General features: G+C 38.4%; 2 protein-coding genes across 2 annotated transcripts; both read right to left on the bottom strand.

The window, feature by feature from the left end:
• Nucleotides 1-1,951: 1,951 nt before the first annotated feature.
• LOC116295437 (putative glycoprotein hormone G protein-coupled receptor) lies at nucleotides 1,952-6,217 on the bottom strand. Its single transcript, XM_031703240.2, has 4 exons — nucleotides 6,000-6,217; nucleotides 4,240-4,311; nucleotides 3,921-3,992; nucleotides 1,952-3,528 (listed from the first exon to the last, which is right to left on the bottom strand). Exons 1-4 carry the CDS (start codon nucleotides 6,179-6,181, stop codon nucleotides 2,145-2,147), a joined length of 1,710 nt encoding a protein of 569 aa, XP_031559100.2. The 5' UTR covers nucleotides 6,182-6,217; the 3' UTR covers nucleotides 1,952-2,144.
• Nucleotides 6,218-8,209: 1,992 nt separating this feature from the next.
• On the bottom strand, nucleotides 8,210-13,474 carry LOC148912321 (uncharacterized). Its single transcript, XM_089027589.1, has 8 exons — nucleotides 13,408-13,474; nucleotides 12,526-12,744; nucleotides 11,640-12,013; nucleotides 10,733-10,900; nucleotides 10,023-10,133; nucleotides 9,182-9,301; nucleotides 8,681-8,771; nucleotides 8,210-8,217 (listed from the first exon to the last, which is right to left on the bottom strand). The coding sequence occupies exons 1-8, from the start codon at nucleotides 13,472-13,474 to the stop codon at nucleotides 8,210-8,212; spliced, it is 1,158 nt and encodes a 385-aa protein (XP_088883715.1).
• Nucleotides 13,475-13,560: the final 86 nt, after the last annotated feature.

Raw genomic sequence — 13,560 nt, forward strand, 5'->3', positions numbered from 1 at the left:
TTCTTTCCTTTGGCGTTAATTCCTTTTTTGTATAGTATATTACAATCGCCTTTTCTACGGAAGAAAAATGTTACTCCTGAATGATTTTGGAAAGTTTATCATCGCTCGTGCTATCGTAGCAGAATAAAACATCTTACTCCCTGTTAATTTTTTCTTCGGCAGTAATTTGAATGCAACTAGTTTTTGCTTACTTTTGGCAAATAAATTATACGAAAAAAATGTCAGAAAATCTCGCGTATATTCAGATGTAAATTCGATAAGAAGAAATGTTGATTTTGTTATTCCACCTGCGATATTAGAAGACTAATCTAACTAACCAATCAGAGGAGTAGATAGTTTTTAAGCGATGCGCTATCATTTAATGTTTGAAATGCAATAGGATATTTTAGTTTTGAACCTTGTAAACAAGAAGACAGTTGAAATTGATGGAGAGATTGGAAATATAGACAAAGCATTCTTGTTCTTCCTATTTGCTCTGCTCTCTCTCTCTCTATTCATCCATCCATCCATTCATTCATTTATCCATTCATCCATCCATCCATCCATTCATCCATTCAACCATTCATCCATTCATTCATCCATTTATTCATCCATTCATTTATCCATTCATCCATCCATCCATCCATTCATCCATTCAACCATTCATCCATTCATTCATCCATTTATTCATCCATTCATCCATCCATTCATTCATTCATTCATCCATTCATTAATCCATTTATTCATCCATTCATTCATCCATTCATTTAATCATCCATTCATCCATTCATTCATTCTTTCAATCATCCATTAATTCTTCCATTCATCCATTCATCCATTCATCCATTCATTCATTCATCCATCCATTCATCCATTCATTCATCCATTCATTCTTCCATTCTTCCATTCATCCATTCATCCATTCATCCATTTATTCATCATCAATAATAACAATACAAGATTTAACAATACTCTCTCGATGGCCATGAAAAGCACTTCTGTTTAATCATCTAGTTTCATATTTGTCATGATGAATGTGTTTTCCTATAGGCGGCGGAAATGCGGAAGCTCACTCAAGTATCTTAAAGCAATCACTTCATTAGTTGATTCATTCCTTCTCGATTTCGAGATATTAATCAATGCAAAATGAGTATATTTTGACTCAGCTCGGTTATATGATATATTGGATCGATTACATGTTTTTTCCCCAGTTAAAGAATGGCTGTCCGTCAGAAAATCAGCTGGCCCCCGACTGGGCTTTGGCAATTTCATATTTTTAAATCATGACGTAAGAGGAACAAAAACAGGGTGTATATATAGACTGTGGGTAGGGTTCTAAGTTGCCGCTAAGCCCCCATCCACCACCCCTATGCGAATATGATGAATACAACATAGAGAGGGAGGTATGATTTGTTAAGGTTAGCCAAGGAGGGACTGGTGATGAATGTTGTTGAATGTTGAGGATTGGGAGGATTTTTTAAACGATTGAAGGGGGTACCCGAAAAACATGAACGACTTTAAGATTGATTGGTCCCTTATTTTGTTGTTAATTAAACAAAAGAAGGTGAGAAATTCGGGATTTGGTTTCTCTTTCGGCCCATCGAAGTTTTGTTTTGTATAACTCCTACTGGGAAGACTTTCGATGAGTGAAAGACAGGAATATCAAAAACCACCGCGAGCACCCCAAAAGGGGTGCGCGTGTGCGCGCGTGTGTGTGCGCGTGTGTGTGGATCGGTCTTTCTTTTATTAATGCAAGTTTCAAAGGAAGATGGAAATCAAACTTCAACTAATAAACTGAATTTTTTAACCACGATAGGTTCATTTATTATATTTATTGTGTTCTCTTTTCCACACTTCAAATACAATTATTTTCAGAGCCGCTAACGAATGTCTTCTACTAAGGATATTTAAGTAATGTGAGCCATTTTGAATTTCAATGGATTTTAAATTTAAATAAAATTTTTTTTTTTTTTTCATTTTACAATTCAATTTTTTTAAAATACATTTAAAATGAACTCGGTCAATGTCTCTGCATAAAAGTTGAACGAGGCTTAAAGATATTAATAATATTTTGTTTGCCTCTGATTTGAATTAATGATAACTAGACGTTTCGACTATTCACCAATGGCGCGCCTTTATCAGTAAAATGACGAGGCTTAAAGCTATCAAAGAGTAACTAGGGATGTGCTATTATTTGGAGAATGTACGACACGGTCAGCTCGTACGTGAAGCTTAATGTTGGTAGAGCGGGTCTTGTGACCTCTCCTGTTGAGCGAGCAACGCCAAGATAACATTCTGCTGAACTCTGTTCTGAACAGCTTGATCCTGAACGCATAGAGGATTGGGTTAAGAACTGAATTTAAAGTCAAACAGTGCAGAGGGAAAGCCGAGTTCAGTACTTCAGACACCTCTCGTGAAATAGCGTTTGTTTCGCGATTAACGCTAGCGAAAATCAACGACATAATGACTGGGAGTAGGAAAAACAGCATGTTTGTTAATACAAGACTGAACACCCTCTTGGCTAGCTCGATATCTGCGCGTATTTGCATGTTCTTGCTGGATCTCCGTACAAATAAGTACATTTTAACGTATATAGGTATAGTAGCGAGGTACATGAGACCCGATAGACCTGTTCCAATAACGCTGTAATAAAACTGAACGGGATTTGACTTGACAGGAAAAACTGATATACAATAAGTATTAATGGAATAACTACCTATTCCAACCATGGGTAGAACAGATCCGGTTAGAGCCCATAACCAACATATAGCTGAAGCTACCAGAAGGGTGGTGGGGCTCATTCTACTGTGACGTGGTAGAGAGTGCATTACACATTTGTATCGCTCTATTGTTAGAACAAATGAAAAGCTTACAGCAAGGCATGTACCAAGAACCCAGAAGAACCCTATAGATGCACAGTAATCTTGCGCAAATGTCATCATTTGGTCAAATGTTTTAAGCGTATGAATAGATATGATCAGGACAGAATACACGCCGTTAAACATATCCCCAATCCCGATATTACAAACCAATATCATGTCAAAGTTCTTGCGGAGACGTTTGGAACGTATGGTAGTTATAATTACAACTAAGTTTAAACTTATTGCTAAAGGGCCAAGAAAATACTGCAGGGAAAACACTGATAAAGTTGTATCTCGACAAGGTGCCTTTACGACTTCCTTGATCTCTGACTGACTGCACTTTGGGTTTTCAACTACGCAAGTTGCTAAAAAACCATGGTTTGCAAACCTTTGAACTATTCTCGAGGCTGTAATAGTTATCGTACGGCATGCGTAACCTTTGATGTATCTCGTAGAACCTTCAGTTAACAGCTTAAGTTGACTGGAGTTATTTGATTTGATAAGGGAACAGTTCCAGCAGTGTTGACCCCAGCTAACGCCTTGAACGGTCCTAAGCCGTTTTAACCTCAAGATGCCATTATCTGGTAACCATGGTGATGTGCCAGTTAGGTCTAACGTAGTTAGATTAGGAACTTGACTAATAAGTTCTGATGTTTGCCACACTTTAATTGGGTTCATGCTAAGATTGCTTCAAAACAAAAAGCAACAAACATGAGTACTTTTCTTGTAACATCTCCATCCGTTTCGCGCGTATTATTTTGCCTCTTTACGCATTCTCCCCACATAAATTACGTAATGAAAAATAGCATCAAAGGCATATCTTTTTTTAAACCAAAGTGATAATTAACTAAAGAGCATTAATTTGTGGAGAATGTGAAAAAAAATCAGGGGGAAAATGTCGTTTAATCGTCTGATTCAGAATGACGTCACTTTTTTCTTTATTTCACTTTATTTTCTTTTTGAATCCTCTTAAGAATTCACTCCATTTTTAAGAGTTTGAACCAGGCTTAAGTTAGCATCGAATACTAAAGCCATGTGGGGGCTGGTTTTCTTAAAAGAACAAACACTTATGTTACTTACAGTGTTCGAAGAGCCGTCAGTCCTAGGAAAGCATTGGCTGATATCTTCTGGATGTTATTGTTGTATAACGACCTGAAAATAAGAAAAAAACGAAGTCAATTAATATTCAGTTCCGGAGAGTGAATGTATTGTTCATTTCAGGAATTGTCAAATAGATTTCCTCATTTTTGTTCTCCTTATGAGCCCTACCGCCCATTCAACTTGAGCCCACACCCATTCGACCTACAAAAGTAAAGGTTCTTGATTTATTCATATAATTTTCTGATATCATTGATAAGCTAGACAATGAGCGCGCGTGAACAAATTATACGTTACTTACAGAGTTAACAGACTAGTAAAATGTACGAATAACCCATCTCCAAGAGAACTCGTGCTGCTGTTGAATATTTCCCTAACAAAAAAAAAGTTGATAAAACAGTCAATCCATAATTACAGGCTGTGCCTGATATGGTTCAATGTGTCAAGGAGCTGCGTGAAGTAGACCAACGCCTCCCGTTTATAATTCATTTAGTTTTTCTCACGGTGTAAGACGTGGTCCTTCATGAGAAAAGCTGGCAACAACATGCAGAATACCCAGCAAAGTTGTTGGAACTCTTTGTAGAACGAGGCATACAACAATTGCAATCGTTTTTAAAAAGAACTTGAAAAACTAAAAATGTCTTAAACTCAAACGTTGAACGGTTTCAGATCGTAATCAGCGAGTTTTCCAGTAGTTTTTGCTCTCTTAAAAAGAAGCCAACCACGTAAGACAGAACTAATACATTCCTCGATGGTAACTTTGCTCCTGAAATATCTCTTCATTCAGTGAAAATTTTTATTTTCTTGGTTGAAAAACACTTGCCTTCTTTCGCTTTAAAACAAACACACACGTCTCCAGTAACAATCCCAGCAGCCCTTGCAATTCGACCCATTCCCCCACTCGTTTTTGAGAAGAGCAATCATTGTTACTAAATATGTGCATATGATTTGCGAGGTTGGCTGTCATCCAAGGCGTAGTGGGGGCCTCTGGTTTTGCGTTGTCATATAGTTGTAGCAGAGTCTCAGCAACAACGATAGCTTGTACAACTTGTTCCAGGCGGTAACGCAGTCGTCAATACTTTCCGTATCGGTGAAAACAACATGCAAAAGAACTTCTAAAGTGGTTAAAAAAAGATTGCCTATCACAATTGTTAAAAGAGTGATTTTTTTATATAAATACCCTGTGCTTGCTGAAAGGTTTTCGCAAAAATTTCATTAATTGTAAACCTGCATTATCCAATGTCCGCTGTTGTTTTGTCACGAAAAGTTTTTTTTTTTAATTCCTCACGCACTTGCCTTCTTGTGAATTTTACGATGATCGATGGCTTCGAAGATCCAAGAAATCAATGAATCTCGGGGGAAATCGAGTACAACATGTCTCGAACACAATACTAGACAAGTCAGGGATGGTCCGCAGTCTTGGATCAGTACGTATACTGACTCGGAATCCACAATTTTCTCATTAAAATTAGTGAATACCAAGTCATTGAGAGTTTTAGAATGCTCGGGACAGTGACGCGTTGGCTAGCACCTCAATCTTTTCCTTCACTCTACAAACTTTTATTCCATTTTTCATTTTTTTCCAAGTCGTTTTGGTTTGATATTCCAACCGTATTTCGTTTTCTTTTGGTGCCACTGCCATACAATCAATTCAATAAACGTTGTCGTCGAGCGGCTCAAGCCTACGCGACTGGACCGAAAGGAATATGGGTAAAAATCACTGAAGCGGTTAAATATTTGTTCTGAATTAATTGTTCCCGTTAGTAGTAAAGATAATAATGGGGAGCAAAAACCCTTTAAATGCGTATTTGGGTTTAACCAAAGACCACACTTTCGAAAATGGGAAGGCATTAGAATAACGTTTCTTTCAACACTTTCCGCTCGAGCTCGTCCTGTAACCCATAAGAAAAATTCATCAGATAAAACCTATGCAGTCAATCGCTTTAGTAATTTCTACCCAGATTTCCTTTCGGACCAGTCGCGTGGGCTGGTCGACGACAACGTTTTTTGAATCGACTGTATCTAACAGATGCCTTATAAATTTATCTCATTTCAACTTACAAAGAGCAGATACTTGAATTGGGTAGTGGTAAATGTTCAAGGTCTTGCACGGTAATATGCTGAAGATCGCCACCAATGCCACCACCACGAAGGCAAGCACGAAGAAGGACACGTACAGCATCGACTTCATGGATACACAAGAAAACAAAGAAAAGTGACGAGCAGTAAACTCGTTGTTCCATCTGGGCTGACAAACAAGAAATGATGAATGAACAACACTACTTGTCGTACCTAATGAAGGCCGGTTCAGTTACTGGCAAACGAACATGCTGCATGTCAGCACTGCACGGCAAACAAGCCTGATTCGAAAATGAAAATGGGATGTGAATATTAGTGTCAAATAAATATATAAATGAGTATATGTCATAATAATTCGCTAATAATAATTTTTCAAAAAAATATATAGGCGAAAGTAAAAGTTTTTGTTAAAAGTTTTGAACGTTTTTGACAAGTGTCATCTTCAGGAATGCCAAGTTCGGTAACCTGAATGTTCAGAAATATATACTAAGACTATACTAAGTAATTCCCAAAGGGAAAAAATTGGCAATGAAGCACATATTTTCTAAGTAAGCTTTCACTGATTTCCCTCTATAATCGCGCCCATGATGTTCACATAAATAACTTAACAAAAGGGTTCATTAAATTTCAAGTAATGTCCTGGGGATTTTTTTCATTATACGGTTAATACATAATCTCTGAGATTCATTTGCTGTTCTCTTCTCCTCTTTTGGCAGTTGCTTATAAGTCTTTGGCATAACCTAAAAAGTTATCTGCTTATCTGTTATCATGCTTCTCTTGCTTAACCTGGCTGTCGCCATCGTGTCTTTAACCTGATGACATATGGTTCCGGTTTGAAAGGTTCTTCCTTTTTCCTCTTCTTTTTCCTCTTCTTTTTCCTCTTCTTTTTCCTCTTCTTCTTGTTCTTCTTGTGTGTGTGTTTTTTTTGTTTTTTGTTTTTGACAAGAACAGTCGCGGTGTATAAAGCGTAGTTTCTCTTGTAAGCATACTCCTTCTGGCTTCGTGTTGTGGTTTTTGATTTTTATCAATTTCCGTCAGCTGATTTGGAATCTAGGTGTGCAATACATTGTTCATCACAGCGAAAATGTCCAAATATTTTCTATTATCTCTCGTTAAAATGAATTTTTTTCCACCAACAACGACGGAATATGATATTTCTAAAAGATATGTGGTGTATCTTTCCACGGATTAGTTTTAACGTCATTAATTTTGAGTAAAAGATGTTGTTTATTGCGCCAAAAATCTGGATCTAGGAAATATTGAGCTACGAACAAAATGCTCGCTGATCGATTGGCTAATTCGATGGGACTGAGCGCAGCGAAATGACATGCATGGTGTAAATAGTTTTGTTCTCGAATCTCTTGCAAACATTGCAAGCTTTGTATATGAATGTGGTTTACAACGGTAATCCTAAGAAATTTATCAAAAGATCTTTCTTCCATCTGTTGCCTTTTACATGTGCAGCTCCTTTCATGAGTGGCTTATGAAAGGATATATTCTTGTGCGTTTGTTCTGAGCCAGTTTGGTGTAATCTTCCTGCACGTAAATCCCATGTATTTTGCAGAGTTTGCAAAAGCGTTTGAATTAAATGGAGTACGATTTGCTTTTTAAAATGAACTTGTCCAGTACTAGAATCACAGCGTCAGCTGAGGTTGACTTTGGGATTTCTACAATGGAATCACTTGAATATTTCGGTCCATGATTGTGTATAAGTACTCTATCGTGGGCTAGGATCCACAGAAGTCGGCACTCAACATTTCCAATGGGCTATCTGTCATTTGTTGGGGTTCCATGCGTGTGGTGTTTGTATAGGTGGCAGTCTGCAGTGATATGCAAATTTGCCTGCATTTTTTTCACCAATTACAAGCAATAATATTTTCAGTTTTTTCCGAGATGAAATAAACAAGGTGCATCATGGTCTAGCTTGGGTGCAAACAACACCATATAAGGCATGCTCAACAATAGATATATTTGCATCCAAGCTAGATCAAAATGTATCATTTATAAACAAAGGCACACGATGTTTCGTTCAAACGAGATAAATAAAATAAACACAAAGTAGTTATTTATATATGCTCATAGTTTTATTTAATCTTTTGACTATAAATATAATATTTCTATATATCCGACGTAAACATTCTCGTAAAATGATTCGACCCTTATTAATCTTCTATTGCTTCTTTTCTTGTAACTTAGGTAGCTGAAAAACAAAGCAAAGCACAGATTGAGATGGTCAAGTCGTAAGAAATATAAACTAGTTAAAATGGGAATTTACTGTAAAGTCAATTCTACCTCTCGCTCGAACAGGAAGCTATGTTTGTTTGCCATTTGTTTCTCTTTCATCTAAATCAATTTCTCAGGTATTATTCTTTTATTTACGATTAATGATCAATAACAAACATTCATTTGAATGAGACTAGGAATCTTGAAACGTAAAGCACTAAACGCGAAGGTAAAGAATTATTTCCAACGGGAAAAATAATTCGAATTTATAATTTAAAAGTTCACATATTTCATAAGATCATTGTATCTCGTCCAGTTCTCGTCCGATATTTTCGTATTTTAGCATTTTAAAGAATTGTATATTGTTTGGCTTGGTAATTTTTTCCTCTAAGCAATCACGTGACATGTCACGCACGCTACGCGTGACTCTACAAACTCACCTATGGCAAGAGCTGTGACGACGACAGGATCGTATCCATTCGGGGCGTGGAGTTCTTTAAGGCAGACACGGAACTGAGTTATAGTGATGAACTGCAAGAGAAATACTTTTGCTCAACACACCAATTAATTCAACGGTCTATAATATCTATCAAAATAAACATAAAAGTAGAAAGAAATTGGTAACTTTTCGAAGTCTACGAAGGTTTTTCCTAGTGCAATCTAAGTGATCTAATGGAAGTTAGCTGTTGTGTTGTGCACGGAACATTGACTTCTAAGGACATTTAGTATAGGACCTTCATTGTGTTTAGTACTTGCGTTGCACTACTTCTGCAACCATTTGACATTTTATAATTGTATTACAAACATGGTACTTTGCGAATTTTATTTTTAAAATGTGCTAACTGACTAGAAAAAGTAGGCGAAAAGATGATATATGTTTGGTGACTGGCTGCTATGAATAACAACAACAATTGGCTGCTTTTTACCAGCTTTTTACCTACCTCTGCCCAGGCAGAAATACTGTTATATTCTGGTATCAGATGCGCTAACGCAGACGAGCGATGAAGAGCTGTGATTATCACTGTAGGAGTGGTTGTGTAGTTTCCATTGAAAGCGACCGTCTGGTAAATGAAAAACAGAACCGATGATAAGTATAAAAAGAAATACGTACCCCTTGCAGCACTTTGGAATGCAGCTCAATCTGGGCGCAAAACAATAGGTTCCAATTCTCAGGATATTGGAATTCTTTTGTTTTGTCCTCCAGATAGAGCTGCTTTGACGTCACATGGCAAGGGGTCTATACAGTGTGTGCAACATGCGACTCGAAATCCCTCGAGATATGAATAATGAGACCGCCACCATGTTGGTTGATTTAACAAGAGAAGCTAATGAGGAATGCTTTGTTATCGTTAACCAAGATGGTGGTTATGATGTAACATGCACTTGCTCTATTACAGCACTTTTGTTTCTGCGCTTTCCCCATTTTACAGATATCTGGGTTTTCCCATTTTACGATTAAAATAAGCCCCAGAGGTCTTTTCAGAGTGTATCGATAAGATTTGGTTATTGGTTATAGTTAATAGTTGACCCCTTCAATTCCTTGCGCCATCTTAAATAGTAGCCGTGCTTTTGCATCGAAGCAAGACGAACGGTGAGCTTGCAATGATAGAGACCTCTTTTAACTTGGACAATTATTCACGTCTCTATCATTACAAGCTCACCGTTCGTCTCGCTTCGATACAAATGCATCGTTGCCATTTAAGATGGTGCAGGGAACTGGGAAGTGGATTATTTGATGATCGACAGGGGGTCCCTTTGATTGGTCGTATTTGAAGTATCTACCTGGCAGTAGGCAAAGTTATCGGCTGTGTTTGGTAGATTGATGTTAGGGAAATCAATAACCAGCTTTTCTGTGTTCATCTCGGCTGGTAGGTTTTCATAGGCAATCCAGTTCTGCAAAGATGAAAAATATTTTAGATCTCACTTTTCTATGGACGTATGGCACATGTGCTTAAACCAGTTCCTCTCTCCCCTCTCAAATCGTACCGTGTACTTGCTGCAAGTCAGTATCGTACGCTTCATACTCGTACACACTCGTACGGCATGTCGTACAGTGTACTTGCTGCAAGGCAGTACCATACGCTTTTTATGTACTCGTACCAAAATTATTATCATGTCGTACAGTGTGCGTGCTGCAAGGCAGTACCATACGTTTCTGCAAGGCAGTATCGTACTTTATTTATGTACTCTCATATCAAGCTTTACTCTATATGTTAGTGTCGAAGTTGGAGTAGAGAAAGCTCACTCACATATCTGTATGATCAATTCTGGATTGTGCGGAAAAGCGGCAAACAAAAAGGCCGTCGTTTTATAACGAATTCAACATGAACATTTTTGAAGAAGAAAAAGAAAAAAAGAAGTAAAATCGAGGAAGGATACGGGGACGATGCTAACTCGTCGGTCTGCCTCGCAGACAGCAGACACAGGGAAATTCGACACTCAGTGTTTGATATGTACCAAAACTACCGTTGTATTGAAAAAACATGACTAACCACATGAATGTCCTTGTGAAGCCCATCAAAATCCTGAAGTTCACGAAGACAAACTTTTAGTTGGTCTGTCTTAGTGTCTTCCAGCCAGATAGTCGCAGCATCATGTTTTTGACCAACCACCATGTGTTCTGATGAAACTAGAGCATTTGGAACACCTGTAAACTTGCCCTGAAAGACATAATCAGTGAATTAAAATAAAATTCTGCTTATTTTTAGAGGAAAAACAACGAAACAGTCACACGATATGATTTAATATTTTAAGAGAGAATTCTTTTCGTATACAAGCAGTGAGCACCAAAAACTATTCTCTTGAAGAAAGGTTGTACAAGGCTAAAATCTTGTTATTCAGAAAATTTACTTTGTTTGGAAGTGGAGATGACCGATGAAAGTGGAATCAAAGTGTTAACTTAAAGCAAAACATTTATTCGAAAATGAGGTTTAGGCTTTCATTTGCTTATTTCCCATATATTTTCTATAAAAAAAAGCCTGACAAAGCAACATTCTAACACAAATGCAGCAAAACATCTTTGTACCATTGAAAATACCGCTTCAAACAGGCATTTTATCATAGCACATCAGTTTCTAACTGTTTAAAAAGGTTTTGAGTGTTAACCCAAAACGAAAATTGGGATCAAAACTCATACGAGAGTCTACTTTTTTGCGCTTTTTGCCATAATTGCTCGTTATGAAAAAAATCTCCTCTTAAACTAAATCTATCTATGGTTTACAATATTCGTTAATATTCGTTTTCTTATAATTTTTTGTTAATTATTGTAGTCCTTTGTAATCCCCCCCCCCCCCCCCCCTTTTTTTAAAGACCTCGTGGCACATAGGGTTGTGGGACCGAATTTTGTAATGACATCGAAACAGCTCCCAATCACCTTTAGATTGTTAAAAAACCACTTACCGATGGCAGAACGACAGTTTGACAAGTCGTCCCCTCCCACCAGTTTGTCAAGACCAATTCTCCAGCCACAGCTCCATTAGGTGCTCCTTGGTAAGCCATATAATCAACAAACGTGATGCCATTGTCAGGTGTCGCTCGATCGTTCCTACCAGCCTTGAGTGCACACAATGTGAAGTTATATGCGTTGATTTTCTCAGCCCAGACAACAGCAGCATCGTGGACGAAGTTTGTAGGACCGTTATGGTAGTTGACCGACACTTGGACGTGGACCGTCCTATCAACCTTGAAGTTCTGGGTCTTGTATGCGACAAGTTTGCACTGAACATCGGTGGTGGATAGGTCGAGAGTGACACGGCCGTGGTGAAGAATAAATGCTGAAATACAATTGTTTGTCAGTCAAGAATACTGAGATTAGGATTACGTATGTCACCATAGCAAGACATGATAGTTTTGAAAAAGGTGGGTCACGATTCTGAATAACGTCAATCCTCCTAAGTGGACACCAAAACGACGATTGTCCGTATTACAGAGGTCTGTTTTCAAGTTAGTCTGTGCATTCAAAATTCGCGTTGCTGAATGAAAGTCAAACCTCGGTGACTGCATTATAGGTGTTCGTATTACAGAGGTCTGTTTTAGAGTTAGTCTGTGCATTCAACATTCGCGTTGCTGAATGAAAGTCAAACCTCGGTGTCTGCATTTCACCAACCTTTTTTGAAATAGCAGTATAGATTTCGTGCGATTGTAAAATGGTTCTGTTTATCCAATTTTAGGGAATAAAATTAATGCTCATGAAGCAGCTATATTCAATTGGAGCACGGTACCGTCATATCACGGTAAGACACGGCACGGCAGGTCTGTACGTGCTCAGTAGCAACATTAGTCTTACCGTAACAGGCCCCGGGATGCACAATAGTAACATTCTTGCGAGTATTGCAGATATACTTCTCGTAGTAGCACATGTTGGTGTACGTATTGCCATCGCTTCCACACTGCAGGTTTTCAAAGGTTGGACATTTGTCTTTACATATACAGCGGGCATCCTTGGGACCGAAGGCTTTACAAAAGGAATAGTGGGTGCATTCAACGGGTATGCATGGGTCCAGATCTGGAATTTAGAATGAATGAAATACTCTTAGTAGAAATACTCTTAGAAAATTAGGATTCATTTTGCGCTTTCGGGTGAAAAGAGAAACAAAAACTTGCGGATTTTCCTTTCTCAGCAATTCTCTGAGTCGATCGAAGTCAAGGGGGGGAGGGGGGGCAAGGGTATCTCACAAATCGAAATGGAATTCAGCGTATTCAGTAAGCTTTGTAGAGGAATGAAAATTGGAGAACCCTCGATTCAGAGGAGAAACTTGAACCAATTCTCTCTATGTGGTACCGAGTCCAGGATCCAGGATTTGAAACTCAGTTCTAAAGTCATAATTTCTAAAAATTCAACGATTAGTTCTAAAAAGATCGAGAAATCTTAAGTAGGTCACAAGTATTCTGTGGCTTTTTCTTGGTCAGCTTGCTCATATTTCTTGTATAAGACCCCCCCAAGCTACACGAGATCCCCCCCAAGCTACACGAGATCCCCCCCAAGCTACACGAGATCCCCCCCAAGCTACACGAGATCCCCCAAAGCTACACGAGATCCCCCCCAAGCTACACGAGATCCCCCCAAGCTACACGAGATCCCCCCCAAGCTACACGAGATCCCCCCCAAGCTACACGAGATCCCCCCCAAGCTACACTCTTTTCAACTCCAAAGTCCTGCAGTACTTACATCCTATTGCCAGGTAACTGATAGTTACTGGATCATGGTGGCTGGCAATTGACTGGATGTCTTTCATACACACGGTGAACTGCGTCGTGGTAACTTCCTAGACAATAATAGAAGGAACACTTTAACGTTTAGACGTAATATTTCAAAGCCGAC

This window comes from Actinia tenebrosa, unplaced genomic scaffold, assembly GCF_029948245.1.
Source record: "Actinia tenebrosa isolate PJP-AT-01 unplaced genomic scaffold, QUT_ActTen_1.0 PGA_scaffold11__36_contigs__length_13525064, whole genome shotgun sequence".
Classification (NCBI taxonomy): domain Eukaryota; kingdom Metazoa; phylum Cnidaria; class Anthozoa; order Actiniaria; family Actiniidae; genus Actinia; species Actinia tenebrosa.

Excerpts from the sequence above, each read along its gene's own strand:
- LOC148912321 (XM_089027589.1), bottom strand. The coding sequence starts at position 13,474 with ATGAAAGACATCCAGTCAATTGCCAGCCACCATGATCCAGTAACTATC. Across the intron at positions 12,745-13,407 it reads CAGTTACCTGGCAATAGGAT|ATCTGGACCCATGCATACCC; the intron begins GTAAGTACTGCA and ends TCTAAATTCCAG. Across the intron at positions 10,901-11,639 it reads AAACTGTCGTTCTGCCATCG|GGCAAGTTTACAGGTGTTCC; the intron begins GTAAGTGGTTTT and ends TATGTCTTTCAG.
- LOC116295437 (XM_031703240.2), bottom strand. The coding sequence starts at position 6,181 with ATGGAACAACGAGTTTACTGCTCGTCACTTTTCTTTGTTTTCTTGTGT. Across the intron at positions 4,312-5,999 it reads AATTCAAGTATCTGCTCTTT|GGAAATATTCAACAGCAGCA; the intron begins GTAAGTTGAAAT and ends TTTTTTTGTTAG. Across the intron at positions 3,529-3,920 it reads CTGACGGCTCTTCGAACACT|CAATCTTAGCATGAACCCAA; the intron begins GTAAGTAACATA and ends TTTGTTTTGAAG.